The 21,931-nt window shown below is 43.9% G+C and overlaps 1 protein-coding gene across 1 annotated transcript; it reads right to left on the bottom strand.

Moving 5' to 3' along the window:
• Positions 1 to 2,733: 2,733 nt before the first annotated feature.
• uprt (uracil phosphoribosyltransferase (FUR1) homolog (S. cerevisiae)) lies at positions 2,734 to 21,545 on the bottom strand. The gene is made up of 7 exons (XM_078412124.1): positions 20,840 to 21,545; positions 11,516 to 11,558; positions 11,152 to 11,221; positions 8,401 to 8,463; positions 7,536 to 7,697; positions 4,183 to 4,281; positions 2,734 to 3,203 (listed from the first exon to the last, which is right to left on the bottom strand). The coding sequence occupies exons 1-7, from the start codon at positions 21,079 to 21,081 to the stop codon at positions 3,097 to 3,099; spliced, it is 786 nt and encodes a 261-aa protein (XP_078268250.1). The 5' UTR covers positions 21,082 to 21,545; the 3' UTR covers positions 2,734 to 3,096.
• Positions 21,546 to 21,931: the final 386 nt, after the last annotated feature.

The following is a 21,931-nucleotide window of genomic DNA, read 5'->3' as shown; positions in this document are numbered from 1 at the left end:
AACAGCTGAGGAACAGGGGTCACTGTTCAGTAGCTCCTGGCTGATAAAGCAGATAGTCAGTAGAGCCGATGTCTGGTGGTGGTGCGGAGAGGATACTCTGTGGCCCCGGCTACCAGGGTCATGGACGGGAACCTGTACCCTTACACAACTAATGATGCCCTTCACCATAGCAGTAGAGCATGCGGTCGAAATCAATGAAGGAGGCCGACGACAAAGGAGAGAGGTGAGAGCATCATTTGACACACACATCTATATCGATGCAATAGGGGTGCCAAGAGGGGTACCCGATGAATTCAAAGCCAGAAACCAGATAGCTGCTGGCTTTGAGTCCATACTCTTCTGGTGGTCCACAATTAATAAAAATGTGGACTGGATCAACTACCTATACTACAATCAACAACGCTTTATAAATTACACTCGAGATGCAGTTGAAGGATTAGCGGAACAACTGACAGCTACCAGCCTAATGGCCTGGCAAAATCGCATGGCCTTGGACATGCTACTGGCTGAGAAAGGGGGGGGTGTGCGTAATGTTTGGAGAACAATGTTGCACCTTCATCCCCAACAACACTGCTCCTGATGGGTCAGTGTCAAGGGCCCTAGCGAGTCTCACCTCCCTGTCTATCGAATTGGCCGAGAATTCTGGAGTAGACACCTCCTGGACCAAGTTTCTAGACTCCTGGTTTGGGAAATGGAAGCACATCTTTACATCAGCCCTAACATCAGTGATAGTTATGATGGGGTTGCTATGTCTATTCGGATGTTGCATCATTCCCTGCATACGGGGGTTGTCTCAGATTGATAGAGGCAGCTCTGACAAAGAACGACATCGCCATGATGGCCTTTAGAGCACAGCATGACCAGCAGGACGAATATAGAGAGGCAAAGGCTCTGCTGCTAGCACTAGAAAAGGAGGAAATAGTATAAATCAAAGTAGCGTGGCATAAGAAAAAGGGTGGATTGTGAGAGATGGGTAAAAAGGGATAATTGATTTAGACTAAGGATCCTGAGAAATAGCTGACTCGACAATACGACCCTGAGAAATAACTGACCAGACAGTGCTCGGCTAGAAAAAAACCCGTAAGAACAAATAGTGACAGACCAAGGACAAGTGTTAGAAGATAATCAGAGAACTGGGAGGAAGGCCAAAATAATCAGAGAGCTAGGAGAAGGGGAGGGCATGAACTACTCTGTACTGCGCTAGCCTAATGAAATAAATGAATATTACTGTATGATGTGGAAAGCAACAGGGGCGGTGACGGTAGATTGTGCACCTCAGGCCTCCGATTGGAAGGAGCCCGAAGGGGAGGAATTACAGGTGTAACAATTGTAAAATGAAGTGAATAAAAAGAGGGGATTTTCCCGACCTCGGTGTGTCTCGACAGGGGAGACACCCAACTCTGCAGACTTGCAAATAAAATACTTGTTTCTCTAGATTGTCTCGAGTATCGTGATTGTGAGCACTCACATTTGCATCTCACATATGTCATAGAAGAAAACTGGTAGGATTTAGTCTATCAAGTTTCCAGGATCTAGCTGTAAACTATTTTCAACAGGAGCACGAGATCCTGGCTGTTCTGGATTCTGCTACTCTGCATTCATCTCTTACTAAAGTCCAGCACCAACACAAAGCCGGGGAAATGCGATGACACTAAATATTGGCCTCATGTCAATGTGAGCGAGTGCTGTTGGAGATGGACAGATTCCTCACTGAAACTATTCCTTGAGCTCTTTCCACAATACTGAATGCAGTGAGGAAACGCATCTTCTCAGCCATCAGGGTTGTTCCGACCTGCTCCATCTACTGGGTTGTCATAGTAACCATAACAATGGGGCACAAATTGTGCATCATTCTCATGTAAGCATTGAGAGAACCTTACCTTTCTGTCACCCCAAATGATCTTTGTATCATTTGTTGATTGTTCACTTGTTTTTCTCTGGGGAATTTTCTCTCCCACTCTGATAATTGTCCATGCAGTGCAATTTACTGCAGATTATAAACTCTAAAATTAGTTGTGACCATTTACTTTCTCAACTGTTATCTAGTAAAAGTGATAAAATGATTAATCAACTCTAGCTGGCCCTAGGCTAGACACATTTGTGATTAAAAAATGAATAATAAGGGCAATGTCTTGGAGCTAACTGTTGTGCCACTGCTTTTTATAAATTAGAAAGATTCCAAGTCTGATCTCTGATTTTCAATTGCAGCAGTTGAAAAAGGAGGAAATGATCACTGAAACTGCCCGTCTTGACCCTTGGTTGCATGCAAGTACATCTGTATTAAGCCACCTGCCATTTCTATTTGTCCATCCTGTCCATAATCTGAAAGACAGTGGCGCAGATAGCATTGCTGCCTTACAGCGCCAGCGAGCTGGCTTCAATCTTGTCTGTACAGTTTGTACGTTCTCCCCGTGACCACGTTGGTTTTATCAGGTTCTCCGGTTTCCTCCCACATTCCAAGAGAGTGCAGTTTTGTAGGTGAATTGGCTTCTGTAAATTACCCGTATTGTGCAGGATAGAACTAGTGTACAGATGATCGTTGGTAAGCCTGTTTCCATGCTGTATGTCTAGATTAAACTCTGAACAGCTGGATCACTTTTATAGCTACAAAATAAAAAATTGAATCAATTATATAGTTGCTACCCATGTAAAACTTTAGCCTTGAAATGCAAAATGCGGCAAATCTGGCAAGGGAGTGGAAAAATAATTAGAATGCAATCCAATGTTTTTTTTAAAAAAACAAATTTAATATAGCTTAAGTTACAATTAAGCACTAGCTTTAAGTGCAAACAATAAATACGTTAAAAAGAACTGGCAAGTACACATACAAGCACAGCGCAGACGACTGATGGAAGTGGAATGTGCTTTTCAGAATAGACGCCTTTCATAAAAATAACTTGGACAAAAGAACTTAAGGAAAAAATAAAATCAGATCAAATGTTCTTAGATGTCGACGTTAGGTTAGTTGTTATTTTGTCTTGCCGTAAAGAGTGGGGTGGGGAGATGGTGAGGGAAGCACACCTACTGATAAAACTGGGTCTTTATCCATGGAGGCAGCGATGCATTGAAAGATTTCACTTGGATCTTATCCTGGCTTCAATCCGTGCCGAAATACTTCTGTCCAAAATGGGTGGGTGCCACAGGATGGACCTCTGTTGCTAAAATTGTGATCTCAGGGAATTCTTCTATTATAGACTTTGCACCTTTTTAAGGGGAAAATAAACCAAGCTGTTGTTTTAATGGATTACATGAAAGCCAAAAGAAGTGGCTGTTTTATTTGTCATAAAGAATTCTAAATATCTTTGTGAAGCTACAACCTTATGTCAGTGTTGAGGTAGAGAAGCAATTGGTGCAGCCAATCAATACCAGAAAAAAGCACAGTGTCTCCATCCAGCAACCCATCAATACAAGTCATAGTCAACAATATGTATGCACACCAAATCAATACATATATATAGATATTTAACACAATACCCCAGATTCTGGTGCTCCCATTCCCACCTAAACATCAGAGTTATGATCCAAAACTTTGTTTGAGATGGAAAGAGTAGAACCAGGTAAATGAAAAGGGAAACAGTGTGATTGAACTGGCAGCATCAGAAGAGACCAAAACAAGATCGGATTAAAAGGTAAAGATTTGAACTCAAAATGGCCACAAAAACTTGAGGATCGTCCACACTACAATGACACCCAATCCATTCATTTTGATGCCACACTTTCCTGACTTTCACAGTTCTGAGTGAAGGATAATTTAGTCCCATCAGCTTTTAAATATTTACTCATTGAAAGTATAAGTGCAAAGCTAAGGGTTGTTAGCCTAATTTAATAAAAGATAACTGACATCACGTGACATTTTTGAGTGTACTCTTCGTTTGGTCAGGAAAGCCAAGGGATTATTTAACTGATCAACTGAAATTGAAATGTCATGATTGACCATTTTAGCACTAACTTCCTGGGCAGGATCAGATAGAGGATTGCAGATATCTACCAACCCAATTAACAGAAGGAAGTGACGAAGAACTGATCAAAGTCTGTGGTAACATTTCAAATCTGGTAAAAATACAAGCCAGTGTCGCCCACACTTCTATATGGGGCAATGCTCAACAAAAGTAATCAGTAGTTCTTGCACACTGTGAATTTCAATATTAACGTCTGTTCCTATGGTATTCATGTCTCACTTACCATGTGGAGTTGAAAAAAGACTGAGTAGAATAATATGGTTTGGCTGCACCCCATGCTCAATCAGCACCTTCACAGCTTCTATGACAGTGTTGCCTGTGCCTGCAGTGTAAATAAATGACCAGAGATTATGCAGAGTGGACATTTTACATTTCAGATCAGTCCAAACCACCCTCTCCATGTACCTGTGCATAAATTAGCTCTGAGTTTTTCAGTTCAATGGAATTACAAAGGTAGCAGTATAGATGTTTTTGGACTAATCTGGTGAAATGATAAACTTGTGTTGAATTGATGACAAACACACATTAAAAACAACATTAAAGTTGTATTAATTTGATCCATATCTCTCTATATCACAGTCTCCATCTCTCATTTCCCTCTCCCCCGAATCTCAGTCTCAAGAAGGGTCTCGACCCGAAACGTCACCCATTCCTTTTCTCCAGAGATGCTGCCCGTCCTGCTGAGTTACTCTAGCTTTTTCTGCCTGTCTTCGGTTTAAACGGGATCTGCAGTTTCTTCCTACACACTGAAATCGGTACTGTTTGGAAAAATCAGAATACGATGTACCAAATTTTGTCCTTCTGAGAGCTGTTGGAAGCAAAGGGAATGATGATTGTTTGGAACGCAACTAGCACAATCTCCATGTTGCTCACAAAACAAAACTGGACATGTTTGAATCTTTTCAAATAAAGCTGAGATATTGGTATGGCCAACTAGGTTGGCATTTCTGGTTGCCTCAAAGACCGTGGGGAAAAACACACAATGTTTGATGGTGAACCAGATCATGTTTATTGCTGGAACTGACAGGCTGGCCTGGCCGTTTGAGAGAGCAGTTGAGAATGTTCTACTCCAGTGCGGCAGAAACAGGACATGGGCAGGGGAAAAGGGCGACCGCTTTACTGTCGGAAAATTGGGCGGAGAGAACAAACTCGTTGCACTAGTCCTGGGCTTTGGTGAGAGAGTTCCATAGGCATGAGGTGGTTCTGATCAGGGGCCAGTATACGTTTCCCTCTCCGGGCCACCTACTGGCCTCTTCTCCCAGCATGTCATTAAATTTAAATATAGATCAGGCGGAGTAAGATCGGCAAACATAGGGACAATGGGATATAGTCATCTTCACAAATCTCTATTCATCACAAATCTCGGGTCATCTTTATATCTTGTTTTTGTTTTGAAATAAAATAATTCAATTTTGCAAGCTGTTTGGATGAGATTTGATGAGTTATTATCTTGTTGTGAGTTGGCCTGCGCCACCAAGAACTTTAATTTAATCTAACAGTAACTTGGCATTGTTCCTGCGAGACCAGTTTTAAAAACAAAGAGGCATACAGTTGTGGTTCGTGCTGAGTAAATAGCTGCCAAAACATGTTAGGTGCAACCATTCTACTGAGACTGATTTTTGAACAGTAAACTACTCTTTCATTTGTGCTAAACAGCTTCCCTGGAACCAAAAATTTGTTTTTAAAAGTATTACATTATGACTTCAGATTTTATTGACAACTGCAATTTTTAATACATTAAGAATGTTGTCTCTCAGTCTCATTTTACTTACATTCTGCAGCTAATTTTAACAGGGAGTTAGATATCTTAAATTCCATTTCTTGGTTGAGTTTCTACATGTTGCCGTAAGAATCCGTCAGCATCAATTAGGCAGGGCATTGCTGCCTGCCCTGTACGCAAAAAGTCTCCAATCTCTAGTGGAACAGACTGCGAGCCTCTGGGATTCAAATTAGCTCAAATTGCTGTGCAAAAGCCCGGAATGTCAATGGACAAATCTGCTGTGCCATCATTCACCAATGACAGTAAAATTCAAGCCTTCTTGCAGCTGCTCTGCATTGGGTCGATTTGGGATTGCATTCAATGGAAAAAAAATGTTTAAACCAAATGATTACCGTCCACAGTAATCCCCAAACTGGAATGCTGTTTCATAGCACCTTGATCTGTCTGACCTGTCATTTCAACTTATTTCCCCAATGCTATGAAAGGCATTGCTGCACTGTATGTGACCCTACATAATAGAGCCTGGCTACTTGACCCAAACCTGACTAGAGCAAAACACTAAGTATTGGAGGAACTCAAAGGGCAGGCAGCATCTGGAGAGGGAATGGACAGGTGACATTTCAGGCTGTGGCTCTTCTTCAGACTGCAGAATGGCCCCATTAGTTATTTTACTAACCAATCTGAAGAAGAATCTCAGCCTGTCTATTCCCTCCCCAGATGCTGCCTGATCTACCAAGTTTTCCAGCACTGTGTGTTTTGCTCAAGAGTCCAGCGTTGAAGTGCCTTACGACTCCATATCTGCCTACCGCTAGTTACATGGTCAGGTGTTAGAAAAAGATTGTATGGTCTTAGATGTGGTTTGGATTTGCCAGGTTTAAATGTTATCCCGGAGCATAAAGGGCCTGTCCCACTTAGGCGATCTTTTTGGCGACTGCCGGCGACTGTCAAAGTCGTAGCAGATCGCCAAACTTTTCTTTTACCCAACGACAATGACCACGACAATGCCGAGTCAGGTCGAGATTTCACCGTCTTCTGAAACAACGCGAAAATTCCCACGCTGTCAATGCTTCCCCGGCGTCCTAATTTTCGCTGCAATCACTGACAAGTCGGTAAGTACTTGAGAGTTTTAAACTATAACACCTTGTATGGGTTACTTAAAAAACAAGCTTCACTGTAACAAGGAATAAACTGGATTTACTTCCAGTTTACTAACAGCTGTATTTTAAAAAATAATTTAAAAAGCGGCTCAGTGGATTTTCGTGAAAAGTGTGTGGACATTCTTTGAAAATGTAAGGGAGATGCACATCTGGTTTCTGGGTTGAATATCTGGGTTGGGAGCCCACTTTAAATGTAATGGCTGAGGCCAAAAACATTGCGAAAATTCCCATGCTTACCTGACCGTCAAACTGTCGCCTCCAATCTACCTGTCAAATGTCCTGACGGTAAATAAATTGGTTAAACACAAGCATTTTATGGTATTTTGAAATGACTTTACTTATTTTAATATTATGTGCATCTAAATGTATCTAAGAGAACCTAGCAAACCTGGGGACAGCATGCGACAGCGCCCGCAATAAGCAACGATACCTGGCGACAAGCCAGCTGTCACCGAGAGATTTCAAACCGTTTGATTTCTCGGCGACGCGCCGAGATCCACTACGATCTTTGGAAGACTCCTCATGATCATGCCCTCGACACCTGGCAAACATTCGGCGACAGCCTAGTCACCGGCAGTCGCCTTAAAATCGCCTAAGTGGGACAAGCCCTTAAATCTGGTGAAAACCTACTTCAGCTTTCTTAACCCAAATGCTTTTTCCCTCTTCCAATTTATTCAAATAAAATTATGCAATACCTACTCAATATCGGGTACATTAGAAGCACCTTCCTGCGGTAGATGTCTGGTGGAAACTTTGCATAGTAGACCTTTGCTCTCTGTGTCTCTTCATCACTTTGGATTAGGATTTTTCCAATGCGTATTGATCGACAACAATCTCGTAAACCTTGCTCCATGGCTTCACCTGCAAGAACACTCTGACTTAGATTTTTCTCCAATTATTGAAGTACATTGAACTGTTGATTTTGAATTGATTATATTTTATTACGTGTGAAGTTTTTAATAATTATTTACCAATGACCACTTCCAAATTAAACTTTTGTAAACACACTATAAATCTGCAACGGTATTGAAGGAGTACTCCATCAGAACATGTATCATTTTTTGAAAGTCTCATGTATAGTTTAGAGTAACTTACTTGGAATTATATATACAACTAAAATACAAGCAACAATTTCACAATAACAATGAACATCGACAACCTGGGAGCCATGAATATGCTCCAACAGATTTGTCAAACTTTGCACACACTACATCATGTAGAGAGTTATAATTCTTAGGAATGTGCACCAACATAACTAACCACACAAAACCTCTTCCTCAGGCCTATCTTCTGAGAATCTGAATGTACTGGCAACCAGTGACCCAAAATTGAATTTTAGCTTTCTATTCCAAGTCTTTACACAGATGGGTGGGCTTTGCAGTGGAAAGGACAAAAGCAGGTACAGCACAGCGAAGGAACGGTAAAGGTAGACATTCATTACTGCTCAACTCCCACCAGCCAACACCAATCATTCAACATCACACGTGCTCCACACTCCCCATGTTAGGCATTGAAATATTTGCCTACTGAGAGATACATATATCTTTAAGCAATGATTACTTACCACTTCTCATAATGCTAACACCGCAGTTTCCCTTCTCAAACTTCACTCCATCATATTTATGTCCTGTATAAAATGAAATATTAACTGGAGTTAGCGCAACACGGGCCACCCAAATTCCTTCTATTCCTTTCCCAGTCCCTAATGTTATAATTCTCAGTACTTGGCCCATTAGACAATAGGTGCAGGAGTAGGCCATTCGGCCCTTCGAGCCAGCACCACCATTCAATGTGATCATGGCTGAACCTGCTGGCCGAACATCAGATTTACGTACAAGCATACTTGTACGTCAAAATCCCTTGAGGATGTATTGACACAATAGACAATAGACAATAGACAATTTGGCCCTTCGAGCCAGCACCGCCATTCAATGTGATCATGGCTGATCATTCTCAATCAGTACCCCGTTCCTGCCTTCTCCCCATACCCCCTGACTCCGCTATCCTTAAGAGCTCTATCTAACTCTCTCTTGAATGCATTCAGAGAATTGGCCTCCACTGCCTTCTGAGGCAGAGAATTCCACAGATTAACAACTCTGACTGAAAAAGTTTTTCCTCATCTCCGTTCTAATGGGGTCATACTAGATGCCATTGGTCCAGTGTGAAACCAATGGGTCCCATTTCCCCCTCTCTATTTCCACATTCCCCTGCAACCTATTGTCTCTCAGCTCCCCTTTGATTCTTTAACATACAACATAACAGGCCCTTTGGATCACAATAGGTGTTGATCATATTGCTCAATTAAAGAAATCCCATCTGCCTGCACATAATCCATTTCCCTCCATGTCCAGCTGCCCATTCCCATCACTACCCATGGCAGCACGTTCCAGGCATCTAAGGCTGTCTATATTACCTTGCAAAACTTCCCTTAAAATTTCCCCTCTCACCTTAAAGCCATGCCCTCTAGTATTTGACAATCTACTCTGAGAAACAGACTCTGAGGATCCACCCTAACTGTCTGTCTCATCATTTTCTAAACCTCTACCAGATCTCCTCTTTTTGCCACGAATGTATACTAAGGAATAAATTACGGTGGGAAGATTTTAATCACTTAAAGGAAACCCACACAGTTACAAAGAGAATGGGCTAACTAAGTCAACACAAGGTCACAACAAAATCTTGAATCTCCAAAGGAAGCCCTTATTTTGCCTTTTGAGAAAAGCCTAACACAATATAAAAGGCAATAAAAATATGTTGATCGGCATATGCGTTTGCCATGCCCCTTACACAGTTGTGCGTTGATATGGAGCCGAGTGAACTCAATCACTGGGCACCAGATTTAAATGGTGGGATCCATTGTGTAGATGGTTTACATGCTGTTGGAAAGCTACAGAGCCTCACAACAAAGGTAATGGCAAATCGCAAAGGACGCCACATTGGAAATAACCTTTGCAGGGCATGTGCAAAGTAGATAAGTCATAATTCCAAGGGGATGCCGCATTGAATGGACACCAGGATTGCTATTTTGGCTACAAACACACAATCTTAAACATTACGGGTCACCATACAATCCAGAAGTAGGACAAATCATTCACCAGCCCAATTAATGGCATAATTTATCAATACTTACCAGCGAATGGCAGTTGATTCCTGTAGTTGTTTCAACTTGCAGGGGTCACTTGGGAGAGGTAGGCCAGATGCTGGCAACCATTTTATCAATCAGGCTTCTGCATAATGTGGCTTCCAAAAGTACGCTAGTAGGCACCTCTAGTCAATAATTGTGCTTGTGCAATTTCTGCTTTGCATGAGAACTCAATCACATTGTTCTCAAGAGTGCCTGTCATTTGGCGCTGACAGTTTTACAGTCCGAACAAGGGTCCCAATCCAAAATATCATCTATCATTTTCTTTCCATAGTTGCTGCCTGGTCCACTGAGTTCCCCAAGCAGTTGTATTTTTTTTGCTCAAGATTCTAGCACCTGCAGTGTCTGGTGTATCTCCATGTATTAATGGCATCTCTTCAGAGCTGACCCCAGCCCAGAGCTGGGAACTTCAGTCAGTTAGGTTCCTTAACAAGAGATTTAGCTCTTGGGGCTAAAGGAATCAAGATATATGGGGAAAAAGCAGGAATGGGGTACTGATTTTAGACGATCAAACATGATCATATTGGATGGCTCGAAGGGCCGAATGGCCTACTCCTGCACCTATTTTTCTATATTTCTACGTTTCAATTATCTCACCTCCACACCACAAGGGTACTTATTTTAAGGATAGCTGAGAACATTACTAAATAGGACACTAACGAACGTAGAGGCTGAGAATGTCTGAAGAGTTTTTGCACTCTTCTTCTTTTGTATATATTTTTTTATTCTGAATAATGTTTATTTTTGGAAATAAGAAAACAAAGCTCCACACCATGACCTCCAGGCTTCAGCCTTGCTTGACTAAATCTGCCCCCGCCCACCGATCCGTGAACAATACCTATCAGAGACTCAATTAACTCCCAACCACAGGTCTCATAATCCCCCTGCACTTACTCAACATTTACAATTTATACACTGAACAATGGCACAAGATGGAGAATAAAGTGCCCAAGGCTCAATCAGTCCTGCCCAACACAAAGCCTTGCTGCAGTCAGTCTTGCCCAGTACGAAGCCTTGCTGCACGAATACCACAGCCAAACTAGTTATTGGCAAACCACACAAAGAACCTTGAGCAATTGCCAATAAATGTTAGGATCCAGGTCATGGTGTGTATAGTGGTGAGGCAAGCCGATTATTGCAGTATTTGTTCAACACAATGTGTTTATCTCAAACCTGTTGGGGTGGTGACTGTACATTCAGTGTATGGTAGCTGGTTCAGTCCTTCTTCAACAACGAGTCTGATCTGTAATATAATATTCCAGGTGATTGTGTCTGTACAAATACATTTCACTGCAGGTCAATAAAACAAATTAAGCAACAATACCCATTTCTTTGTCACAAATAAAAATGCCAAATGCAATCAGTTTTGTTTTTACGTGGCCCTCCATTTTTAAAATGTTATCATTCTTGAGCCTTGCCACACTTCATCTCCACTCCTACTCAGCCTTTCTATTTGTTAGAACCCCAATTGTGGAACCCCCAAGTATTGATTCGAAAAATATACTGAGGTAATGGCAAGTTTATTGTTTCTACTCACCAATCGATCAGCGCAGAACACAAAGTCCCCTCTGCTCGTTGATCTAGAGACAAAGGAAAAATAGCAGCCTCTTTACAGTAGAAAACACCCATAGAAATGTCAGTTATTTTAGCACACCCCTTAACACTTCAGCAAACTAATTAGCAATCCAACCCAGAGTTCGGTGTTGGGCCCGTTACTGTTTGTCTACATCAATAATTTGGATGAGAACATACAGGGCAAAATTAGCAAGTTTGCCGATGATACAAAAGTAAGTGGTTTTGCAGATAGTGAAGATGGTTGTGAACGATTACAGCAGGATCTGGAGCGATTGGCCAGGTGGGCAGAGGAATGGTTGATGGAATTTAATACAGAGAAGTGTGAGGTGTTGTATTTTGGGACGTCGAACAAGGGCAGGACCTGCACAGTAAATGGTAGGCCTCTGGGTAGTGTTGTAGAGCAGAGGGATCTAGGAGTACAAGTACATGGTTCCTTGAAGGTCAAGTCGCAGGTAGATAAGGTGGTCAAAAAGGCTTTTGGCATTTTGGCTTTCATCAGTCAGAGTATTGAGTATAGCAGTTGGGAGGTCATGTTGCAGTTGTATAAGACGTTGGTGAGACCACATTTAGAATATTGTGTTCAGTTCTGTGCACCATGTTATAGGAAAGATATTGTCAAGCTTGAAAGGTTCAGAAAAGATTTCAGAAAAGGAGTTGCCAGGACTTGAGGATGTGAGCTACAGGGAGAGGATGAGCAGGCTGGGTCTCTATTCCATGGAGCACAAGAGGATGAGGGGTGATTTTAGAGGTGTACAAAATCATGAGAAGAATAGATCTGGTAGATGCACAGTCTCTTGCCCAGAGTAGGGGAATCGAGGACCAGAGGACGTAGGTTCAAGGTGAAGAGGAAAAGATTTAATAGGAATCCAAGGGGTAACTTTCACACAAAGGGTGGTGGGTGTATGGAACAAGCTGCCGGAGGAGGTAGTTGAGGCTGGGACTATTCCATCGTTTAAGAAACAGTTAGACAGGTACATGGATAGGACAGGTTTGGAGGGATATGGACCAAGCGCAGGCAAGTGGAACTAGTGTAGCTGGGACATTGTTGGCCGGTGTGGGCAAGTTGGGCCGAAGGGCCCGTTTCCACACTGTATCACTCTATGACTCCAAAGCAATTTAAAGCTCAGTTCAAAAACAAATGTCAGGTCTTATAAATATTGCAACATTTTCATCATGGCAGGTAGTGACTCTCACTCTCAAGTAACCCAAAACATTTTCAACTACCTATTAGTGCAAATATTGAATTTAAATCAGAACTAAAGTCGATCCAACCTTGAAATCACTGTTGCATTAATACAATTATATCTAATTCACACAGCGGCAATACCATGAATTCTCTCAAGGATACCAATTAATGCCAAATTAGGATTAATTTTGCTGGAGAAGCTCATGGCCCTGGGGCATTGAGTCAATAATGAAGACATACATATGGGAATCACTGCTTAATCATCTACTTTGGATTTGAACGCTGCTCAAATTGAACATCAGGTTACTCTTCCTGATGTCTTTTATGTTGTTCACCATTCCTTATTAAATGAAGCACAATCACTGCCTCTCGTTTCCTCAGGTTAGATATTTCCAAATCCCGTTGTGGCCATACCAAAGACACAAGATACTGGAATAACTCAGCAGTAGCATCTCTGGAGAACGTGGATAAGTGTTGTTTCAGATTGCACCTCTTCTTCACACTGCTCTCCCTACCCTGGCAGTTTCCAGCCCTAACCCCCCCCCCCCCCCAAAAGTTCTCATCTCCAATTCCAGACTGATTTATATCTCTTCCCTATTAACAGTCATGCTTCTAGCTGTCTGGGACCTTGTCTGAAATCCCCCTTGACACATTTGTCCAAATGACTACCTCTAAGATGCTTGTTAAAAACCATCCTCTGACCAAGCTGTTATAGGTTAAAACTTTCTAGACTGCACCCTTGGAACCTGACTGGTGCTGGTCCTCAGAAAACACCACCCACATCTTCTTCAGAGCAGGAGAACTGTTCTTTAAGTTTCAACCCTACCTGACTCACACAAGGGGCGGAAGAACTACATGTTACAGGTTTCCGCAAGACGCAAATGCCTGAGATCATAAAAGTTGAACTGGTCGGTTATTTAGCTATAGTTAATTCTAGATCTGTATTAGAATAAGTTAATTAGTAGATTAGTATAAAATTCTTAAAGAATTGGACAAGCTAGATGCAGGAAAAATGTTCCCGATGTTGGAGGAGTCCAGAACCAGGGGTCACAGTTTAATAATAAGGAGTAGGCCATTTAGGACTGAGATGAGGAAAAATGTTTTCACCCAGAGAGTTGTGAATCTGTGGAATTCTCTGCTACAGAAGGTAGTCAATTCACTGGAAGGTATTTATTCACAAAATGCTGGAGTAACTCAGCAGGTCAGGCAGCATCTCAGGAGAGAAGGAATGGGTGATGTTTCGGGTCGAGACCCTGTATTCAAGAGAGAGTTAGATTTAGCTCTTCGGGCTAAAGGCATCAAGGGATATGGGGAAAAAGCAGGAACGGGGTACTGATTTTAGATGATCAGCCATGATCATACTGAATGGCAGTGCTGGCTCGAAGGGCCGAAAGGCCTCCTCCTGCACCTATTTTTGCAGGAGTCTTCTATATGTACTGCATATTGAAAACTTGCTGGACCAAAGGAGCAGCCAGACATCAGAATACCGCACTAGAGTGTTTCAACCTGTAGTCCCCTGTCCGAATATTTATACAGGAGGCTTGTCATTGGATTTTTTGAAGTTCTTTGGGCTATTCTAATAAATGGCAATTGTACAAAATAAAGGCATTTTAAAAATTATTTGAAACCGGGAACTAACTTAATTACACAAGGTAGTGAAAATGACTTGGAAAGAATTAGATTTCATATGGAGCATTCTCACACGTTCAAGGCCACTCACAAATATATTTTTTTATGTGCACTCATTGATGCAGTACGAAAAAAACATAACTAAGCAGTATAAGAAAGAAAACTGCAGATGCTGTGAGGGCCAGTGCTGACTCGATGGGATTAAATCAAAGGTAGACACAAAATGCTGGAGAGAAGGATTGGGTGACGTTTCGGGTCAAGACCCTTCTTCAGACTGATGTCAGGGGAGGGGTCGGGACAAAGATAGGATGTAGTAGGAGACAGGAAGACTAGTGGGAGAACTGGGAAGGAGGAGGGGAAAGAGAGGGACAGAGGATATGAAGTTAGAGAAGTCAATGTTCATACTACTGGGGTGTAAACTGCCCAAGCGAAATATGAGATGCTATTAGATAATTTGCAACCTACTAACTCTGTTGGATACATGAGCTGGAGGCTCTCCTTATTGTTACCGATTATTCATCTACCACTATCAAAGACAAAAGGCTGGTGTTGTCCTGTGAAAAGAATTGAATAAGGTTGGTCTATTATCTGATGTAATTAGATAGCACGCAAACAAAAAAATGTCACTGCACCTCAGGGCATGCGGCAATAATAAACTTAAACCTATACAATGGAGTTTCAGAGAATAGAAGGTAATTTTATTGCTACAAGATTTTTAGAATGACTGATAGAAAGCTGCAATAGATATTTTCAACAGCTCAAGGCTGTAGACCCGAAGCGACACGGTGGCGCAGCAGTAGAGTTGCTGCCTTGCAGCACCAGAGACCCAGGGTCGAACGTGACTACGGGGTGCTCTCTGTACGGAGTTTGTACGTTCTCCCTGTGATCTGCGTGGGTTTTCTCCGGGCGCTCCAGCTTCCTCCCACACTCCAAAGACATACAGGTTTGTGGACAATGATAAAGGGCCTGTTATTTAAGACATAGATGTGGAGACATTTCATCCCACAAGTTTTTGTAATTCTCCCTCCTAGAGAGCTGAAGGTGCTCAGTTGTTGGATATATTCAAGGCCAATTTTAACAGCAAGGGAGACAGAAGATATGATGATTGGACAGAAAAGTGGACGAGGCACAGGATCAGCCATGATCTTATTGAGTGGCAGAAACGGTTCAAATAGATGTATTGTTATGAGGCCACTGACCCCATCGAGTCAGCGCTGGCCCTCACAGCACTCCCATCATCTTCTCTGTAACCTATTCTTTCTCATCTGACCATTGACCCCCCCATCTAATTCTCCTGCCACTCACCCGCACTGAGCAATTTACAGTGGCTAGTTAACCTAGCAACAAATGTTTGGGATATGGAAGAAAACTTAAAAAGCATGCGGGGGAAGCCCATGCAGTCTCAGGGGGAACATGTAAACTCCACATAGGTGTAGTTTAGTCTAGAAGCCATAGGTCAGTATCAAACCCAAGTCCCCAAAGCTGGGGGACAAGAGCACACTGCTAAGCCGCTCATAATTGCCTAAAGCTGCTTTATTTCTTGTTCTTTCTTCAGTCAGTGTAGTGCAAATTATAAGCAACCAGCTTTCAAGCTTAATAAATTTGCATTTAAGGACACCAAACCGATTGAATTTAGTTCCAACTATGGAAGGAGGGGTGGTGGGATTGAGACCAGGATAGCAACAGCAACAAAGAGCTGCATGTATACATACAGTCATTCAGCACAGAAACTCTGGGGCTGTAGAGAGCATCCTGTCCAGCAACATTACAGTCTGGTTTGGGAGCAGCTCTGCCCAGGACAGGATGGCCCTGCAGAGAGTAGTGCTTTCGGCAGAATGCACCATGGGAACTACACTCGTCCCCCTGCAGGACCTATACATCAGGAGGTGCAGATCGAGAGCAAGCAAGATTATGAGGGACCCCTGCCACCCCAGCAACGGACTGTTCCAGCTGCAACGGTCAGGCAAACGCCTCCGCTGTCACGCTGTGAAAACAGAGAGGATGAGACGGAGTTTCTTCCCACAGGCCATCAGGATTGTTAACTTTTATAACTCCAGGGACTAAATTTTGTCTTCTCTGTATTAACTTATTTATATGCTGTAACTGTAATTCTTTTTTTGTGCACAATTTGCAGGCATTGCCACTTTCATTTCACTGCACATCGTGTATGTGCATGTGACAAATAAACTTGACTTGACTTGAAACAGGCCCTTTGGTCCAACCTGCCTATGCTGACCAAGATTGGAGAAGGTCCAGAGGAGGTTTATGAGAATGATCCCAGGAATGAGTGGGTTAACGAATGATGAGCGTTTGAATGCAGTGGGCCTGTACTTGCTGGGGTTTAGAAGGATGAGCGGGCACCTCATTGAAACAAGGCCTGCATAGAGAGAATGTGGAGAGGATGTTTCCACTAGTAGGATAGTCCGGGGCCAGAGGCCATAGCCTCCTTATAGAATAAAAGGACGTACCTTTAGAAAAGAGATGAGAAGAAATTTATTTAATCAGAGGGTGGTGAATCTGTTGATTTTTTTGCTGCAGATGGCTGTGGAGGCCAAGGCAATGATATTTTTAAGGCGGAGATTGACAGATTCTTGATTAGTACGGGTGTCAGGGCTTATGGGGCAAAGGCAGGAGAATGGGGTTGAGAGGGAAATATAGATCAGCCATGAATGAATGGTGAGGTAGTCTTGATGGGCCAAATGGCCTGATTCTGCTCCTAAAACTTATAAGATGCCACATATATGCAACTCCCAGCTGCCCGTGTTTTGCCCATACCCCTCCAGAGAAGCATCCCATAAAAATATCAGGACAAGATGCCTGCAAGGCTAGTATATTGTGATATCACTCTGTGCTGACACTGCAGTTATAGTGCAGCTGCAGCTTAAATCCACAACGTGCCAATGTCTGAACAGCTCAGGCTCTGATGACTAATCTACCGCTCATATTTAGCATTGGTGGAAGAACAGAAGCATTTTACAGAGGGAAACCATTCACCCTGAATTTAGTGCAAGCTCCCCAGAGAATATAATCAGAGTAAAACCAGCATCCCAACCAATAGCTTCTTGTTTGGTTCCACACATGTGCCTTGGGCTACATCAGCCCAGAAGGTAGCAGGATTGCTTTTTCCCTCCCCAAAAGATCAACGTTTCTCAGAATTAAAAAAAATACCAAACAAAAACAGTGCAAAAACACCTCAGACATTCTTAGCATCTATGCATTCATTAGTGCTATGCTCTGTAGTGTTCACACCCATCTTTAAACAAAACACCCTTGCCACTCGTGTGGCCCTCTGGGGCGATATCCCTTCCCTTGTTTAAGGAGTGTCTCCACCAGACTCTGCCCTCAGTGTCCAGCAGTGGAAGTACCCTAGACTGTGGTCCTTCCCAGAGAATCTTGGCATTGGCTGCACCAAGCTTCAGTGCCCTCAGCACGTACTCCTGCAGACTAGAATAGGTCTAGTCAGCAACATTCCCTTTACAGACATCTCGCTATGCTGGGAGGCCAACGTTTCAGGCAGATCAAAAAGCATCTTTCAGCGAGTTGATGATCTTCCAGCAGCACTTGATGCCCGTCTCAAAATATGTCCCTGGGGATAGTCTTTGAATCAGAGAATCCTCAGTCACAGACCTGCTGGGGATGAATCATGACAAGGACCCTTGCGTCGTTGTCCAGACTCTGTTCGCAAATTAACACTCTATGAAGAGGTGGGCAACTATCTCCACTCTGCAACCACCCCAAGGGCAGTGTGCATTGGTAGTAAGATTCCAACGGTGCAGGATGGGACCAACTGTGACGACGCATCTCACCGCCAGCCAAGCAAGGTCTTGGTGCTAGTTCTGTAGAGTTCTGGTGATGGGGCATTTCACCAGGTTCTTGCCCCAGACTCTGACCAAAATACAGAGTGCAGAGGCTGACATCACACCACTGGATTTCCACACCCCTTTCCATCAGCCCTTCTCCACACACACACCTCCTTCCTAATGCTTGAAAAGGGCTGCAAATCTTTAACAAATCAATTTAAGAAGCAACCCAATGCAGGAGAGTTGTTGGAGACTTCTCAGAGTGTGTAGGCATCTCGAGGCCAAAGGGCATGTTTCCATGCTATATCTGTAAACAGAACTAAATCTTCAGCAATGAAGAGCAGAGAAATCCTTCAAAATGGGGCAGCCAAATTTATATTCCCAATCAAATAGCTCATTTGATAAAAGTGAATAATTAAGGCAATGTTTCATTTGCGTAGAAATTTTGGAGCAATAGCTAAGATTTGCCTTTTGGAAAATAGGCGCAGGAGGAGGCCATTTGGCTCTTCGAGCTAGCACCGCCATTCATTGTGATCATGGCTGATCATTTAACCCAGTGCTTTTTAAACTCATTCACCCTTGAGTCTTTATCACAAAATTTCATTCACCCTCGACTAAATTTTCTTATGTTTTTTGGTAATTTTCATCTTATTCTCCCTTGTGTATAATTATATATATATTATGAAGTCATTCACCATGCACCCCTCTAATTTCATTCACCCTTGGGTGAACCATTCACCAGTTGAAAAAGCAACTTCACAGAAGTACATGTCCAGGGGTATATTTATTTTTGGTAGTACTGTTCAATGCTTTAAATATTAAACAGTAGGGAATAAACCATTACTAAATAAACCTTGTTTACAGTAGAATTTGGAAGAATGAAAGGGGATCTTATTGAAACATATAAGATTATTAAGGGATTGGACACGTTAGAGGCAGGAAACATGTTCCCAATGTTGGGGGAGTCCAGAACCAGGGGCCACAGTTTAAGAATAAGGGGTAGGCCATTTAGAATAGAGATGAGGAAAAACTTTTTCACTCAGAGAGTTGTGAATCTGTGGAATTCTCTGCCTCAGAAGGCAGTAGAGGCCAATTTTCTGGATGCTTTCCAGAGAGAGTTAGATAGAGCTCTTAATGATAGCAGAGTCAAGGGATAATGGGGAGAGGGCAGGAACGGGGTACTGATTGTGAATGATCAGCCATGATCACATTGAATGGCGGTGCTGGCTTGTCTTGTCTTGTTGATACTCCACCAACCGCCGCTGTTGGGTTATAAATGTGCAGTCCCTCATGCATGCAGTTGCAGATTTAAAATTTAGTGTTTGCAAGCAACAGTTTAAAAGATTAACTATCAGCAGCAGATTTTATATGCGGTGGCAAAGGATTCCAAAGAGAGATGGTTCTGGGTTACAGCGAGTAGCAGAAACAGTATTTGTTGGTCTGGATGGTTATATAATTCAAGGATTGGTTTAGTCGAGTTCCTGGTCTGTTGTTCCAATTGTATGAAAGATGGGCAATGTTGGATGGAGCTAATGAGTGGGTTTCTTTGTAGACTTGTGGCTCGAAGGGCCGAATGGCCTCCTCCTACACCTATTGTCTGTTGTCGGATCGGTTTAGGTCATCCATCCATCCGTGGTGGAAGTAAGAACTGCACGTGTAAATACAAATGAGCTATTTGTACCATCTGCTGTAGAAATGGGACCAATGTGTTGGAACAACGTTTCTGGGGTTGCTCCAATCTCGGAGATGGATTTTTATTTAAGGATAGTGCCTTGGCGGGCCTTGAATGCCTGGCGCAGCTGGGGCTGGTGTGAGGGAGCGAGTGAGTGGGGGAGTGAGTGGGGGAGTGGGGGAGGGAGTGGGTGACGGAAGGGTGACGGATGGGTGATGGATGGGTGAGGGAGGGAGTGAGTGAGTGATGGAGTGTGAGTGAGTGAGGGAGGGAGTGGGGGAGGGAGTGTGAGGGAGGGAGGGAGTGAGTGATGGAGTGTGAGTGAGTGAGGGAGAGAGTGAGGGAGGGAGTGACGGAGTGGGTGAGGGAGGGAGTGAGTGAGTTGGTGAGGGAGTGGGGAGGGAGTGGGAGAGGAAGTGATGGAGTGTGTGAGTGAGTGATGGAGTGAGTGATGGAGTGTGAGTGATGGTGTGTGTGATGGAGTGAGTGATGGAGTGAGTGATGGAGTGTGTGATGGAGTGTGAGTGAGTGAGTGAGTGGGGAGGGAGTGGGGGAGGGAGTGAGGGAGTGATGGAGTGTGAGTGATGGAGTGTGAGTGATGGAGTGTGAGTGATGGAGTGTGAGTGATGGAGTGTGAGTGATGGAGAGTGAGTGATGGAGTGTGTGATGGAGTGTGAGTGATGGAGTGTGTGATGGAGTGTGAGTGATGGAGTGTGAGTGATGGAGTGTGTGATGGAGTGTGAGTGATGGAGAGTGAGTGAGTGAGGGAGTCTCCCCCCTCATGGGGCGCAGGCCTGCACCGCAGGCTCTCCCTTCGGGCAGCGACAGAGGCCCAGCCCCCCCCCCCCCCGCCTCACCTCACCCCGCCTTGCCTCACTCAGCCCGCCGTCCCGCCACACTCACTCACTCACACACTCACTCACTCACACACTCACTCACTCACTCACTCACTCACTCACTCACTCACTCACACACTCACTCACTCACTCACTCACTCACTTGTCCCTGATGATGGTCTGCAGCTCTCGGATCTGGTCGTTCATGGGCAGCAGTTTCAGCTGTGCTCCCAGTGGCTCGGCCTCGGCCTCGGCCTCGGCCCCCGCGCTGGCCGCGAACCGCACTTGCTTGGGCAGCGAGTGGCCCCGCTCGGCGCCGGCGCCCTGCTGCTGCTGTTGCTGCTGCTGCTGTTGCTGGGTGTTCTGACAAGGCATGATGGTGGAAAGGGAAAAATCAGCTTCCATAGAACGGCAGCCAACTCCTCCTGAGGCGCTCGCAGCTTCCCGCGGTCTCAGAGATGAAACCAAGAGGGAGGGAGGGAGAGACAGAGAGAGAGAGAGAGAGAGAGAGCCTGAGGCCCAGGCGTGTCGTCGCCGCCGCTGCTGGTGCGTGTCGCCGCTGTCTGTCTGTCTGTCTGTGTGTGTGTCCCTGTGTGTGTGTCCCTGTGTGTGTGTCCCTGTCTGTGTGTGTGTGTGTGTGTGTCCCTGTCTGTGTGTCTGTGTGTGTGTGTGTGTGTGTCTGTCTGTGTGTATGTGTGTCTGTCTGTCTGTGTGTGTGTGTCCCTGTCTGTGTGTGTGTGTGTGTGTCTGTCTGTGTGTGTGTCTGTCTGTGTGTGTGTCCCTGTGTCTGTCTGTCTGTCTGTGTGTGTGTCTGTCTGTGTGTGTGTCCCTGTGTCTCTGCCTCCTCTACCCTCCCGGCTCCATCTGCTGGCCGACCCCTCTCTCATTCTTCAATCTGACTGCAGCACCGCCCCATTCAGATACTTTCTCTGATATGAGTTTATTGTAACTTCAGTTTTTGTTGTGTCAGTGTAACAAAATAACTGCAGATGCTGGTGCAAATCGAAGGTATTTATTCACAAAATGCTGGAATAACTCAGCAGGTCAGGCAGCATCTCAGGAGAGAAGGGATGGGTGACGTTTTGGGTCGAGACCCTCCTCCTGTTGTGTTATTGTGTTTCCTTTCTGTCACCTGCTCCATTACAGCTACACAACTAATTAACAGAGGCTGAGGCTTTACACTCGAGTCTTGGCTTCATATCATATCATATCATATATCTACAGCCGGAAACAGGCCTTTTCGGCCCTCCAAGTC

Source organism: Rhinoraja longicauda, chromosome 15 (genome assembly GCF_053455715.1).
Source record: "Rhinoraja longicauda isolate Sanriku21f chromosome 15, sRhiLon1.1, whole genome shotgun sequence".
Classification (NCBI taxonomy): Eukaryota; Metazoa; Chordata; class Chondrichthyes; order Rajiformes; family Arhynchobatidae; genus Rhinoraja; species Rhinoraja longicauda.
Note: the sequence above shows the minus strand (reverse complement) of the source record. Positions and strands in the feature narration are given on the sequence as shown.

What these genes read in the sequence shown, in the direction of transcription:
- uprt (XM_078412124.1), bottom strand. Translation starts at nt 21,081, where the DNA reads ATGGAAGCTGATTTTTCCCTTTCCACCATCATGCCTTGTCAGAACACC. An exon ending in CAGACCATCATCAGGGACAA is followed by an intron (nt 11,559 to 20,839) that starts GTGAGTGAGTGA and finishes CTTTGTCTCTAG; the next exon opens with ATCAACGAGCAGAGGGGACT. An exon ending in TGTTAGCATTATGAGAAGTG is followed by an intron (nt 7,698 to 8,400) that starts GTAAGTAATCAT and finishes GTGTTCTTGCAG; the next exon opens with GTGAAGCCATGGAGCAAGGT.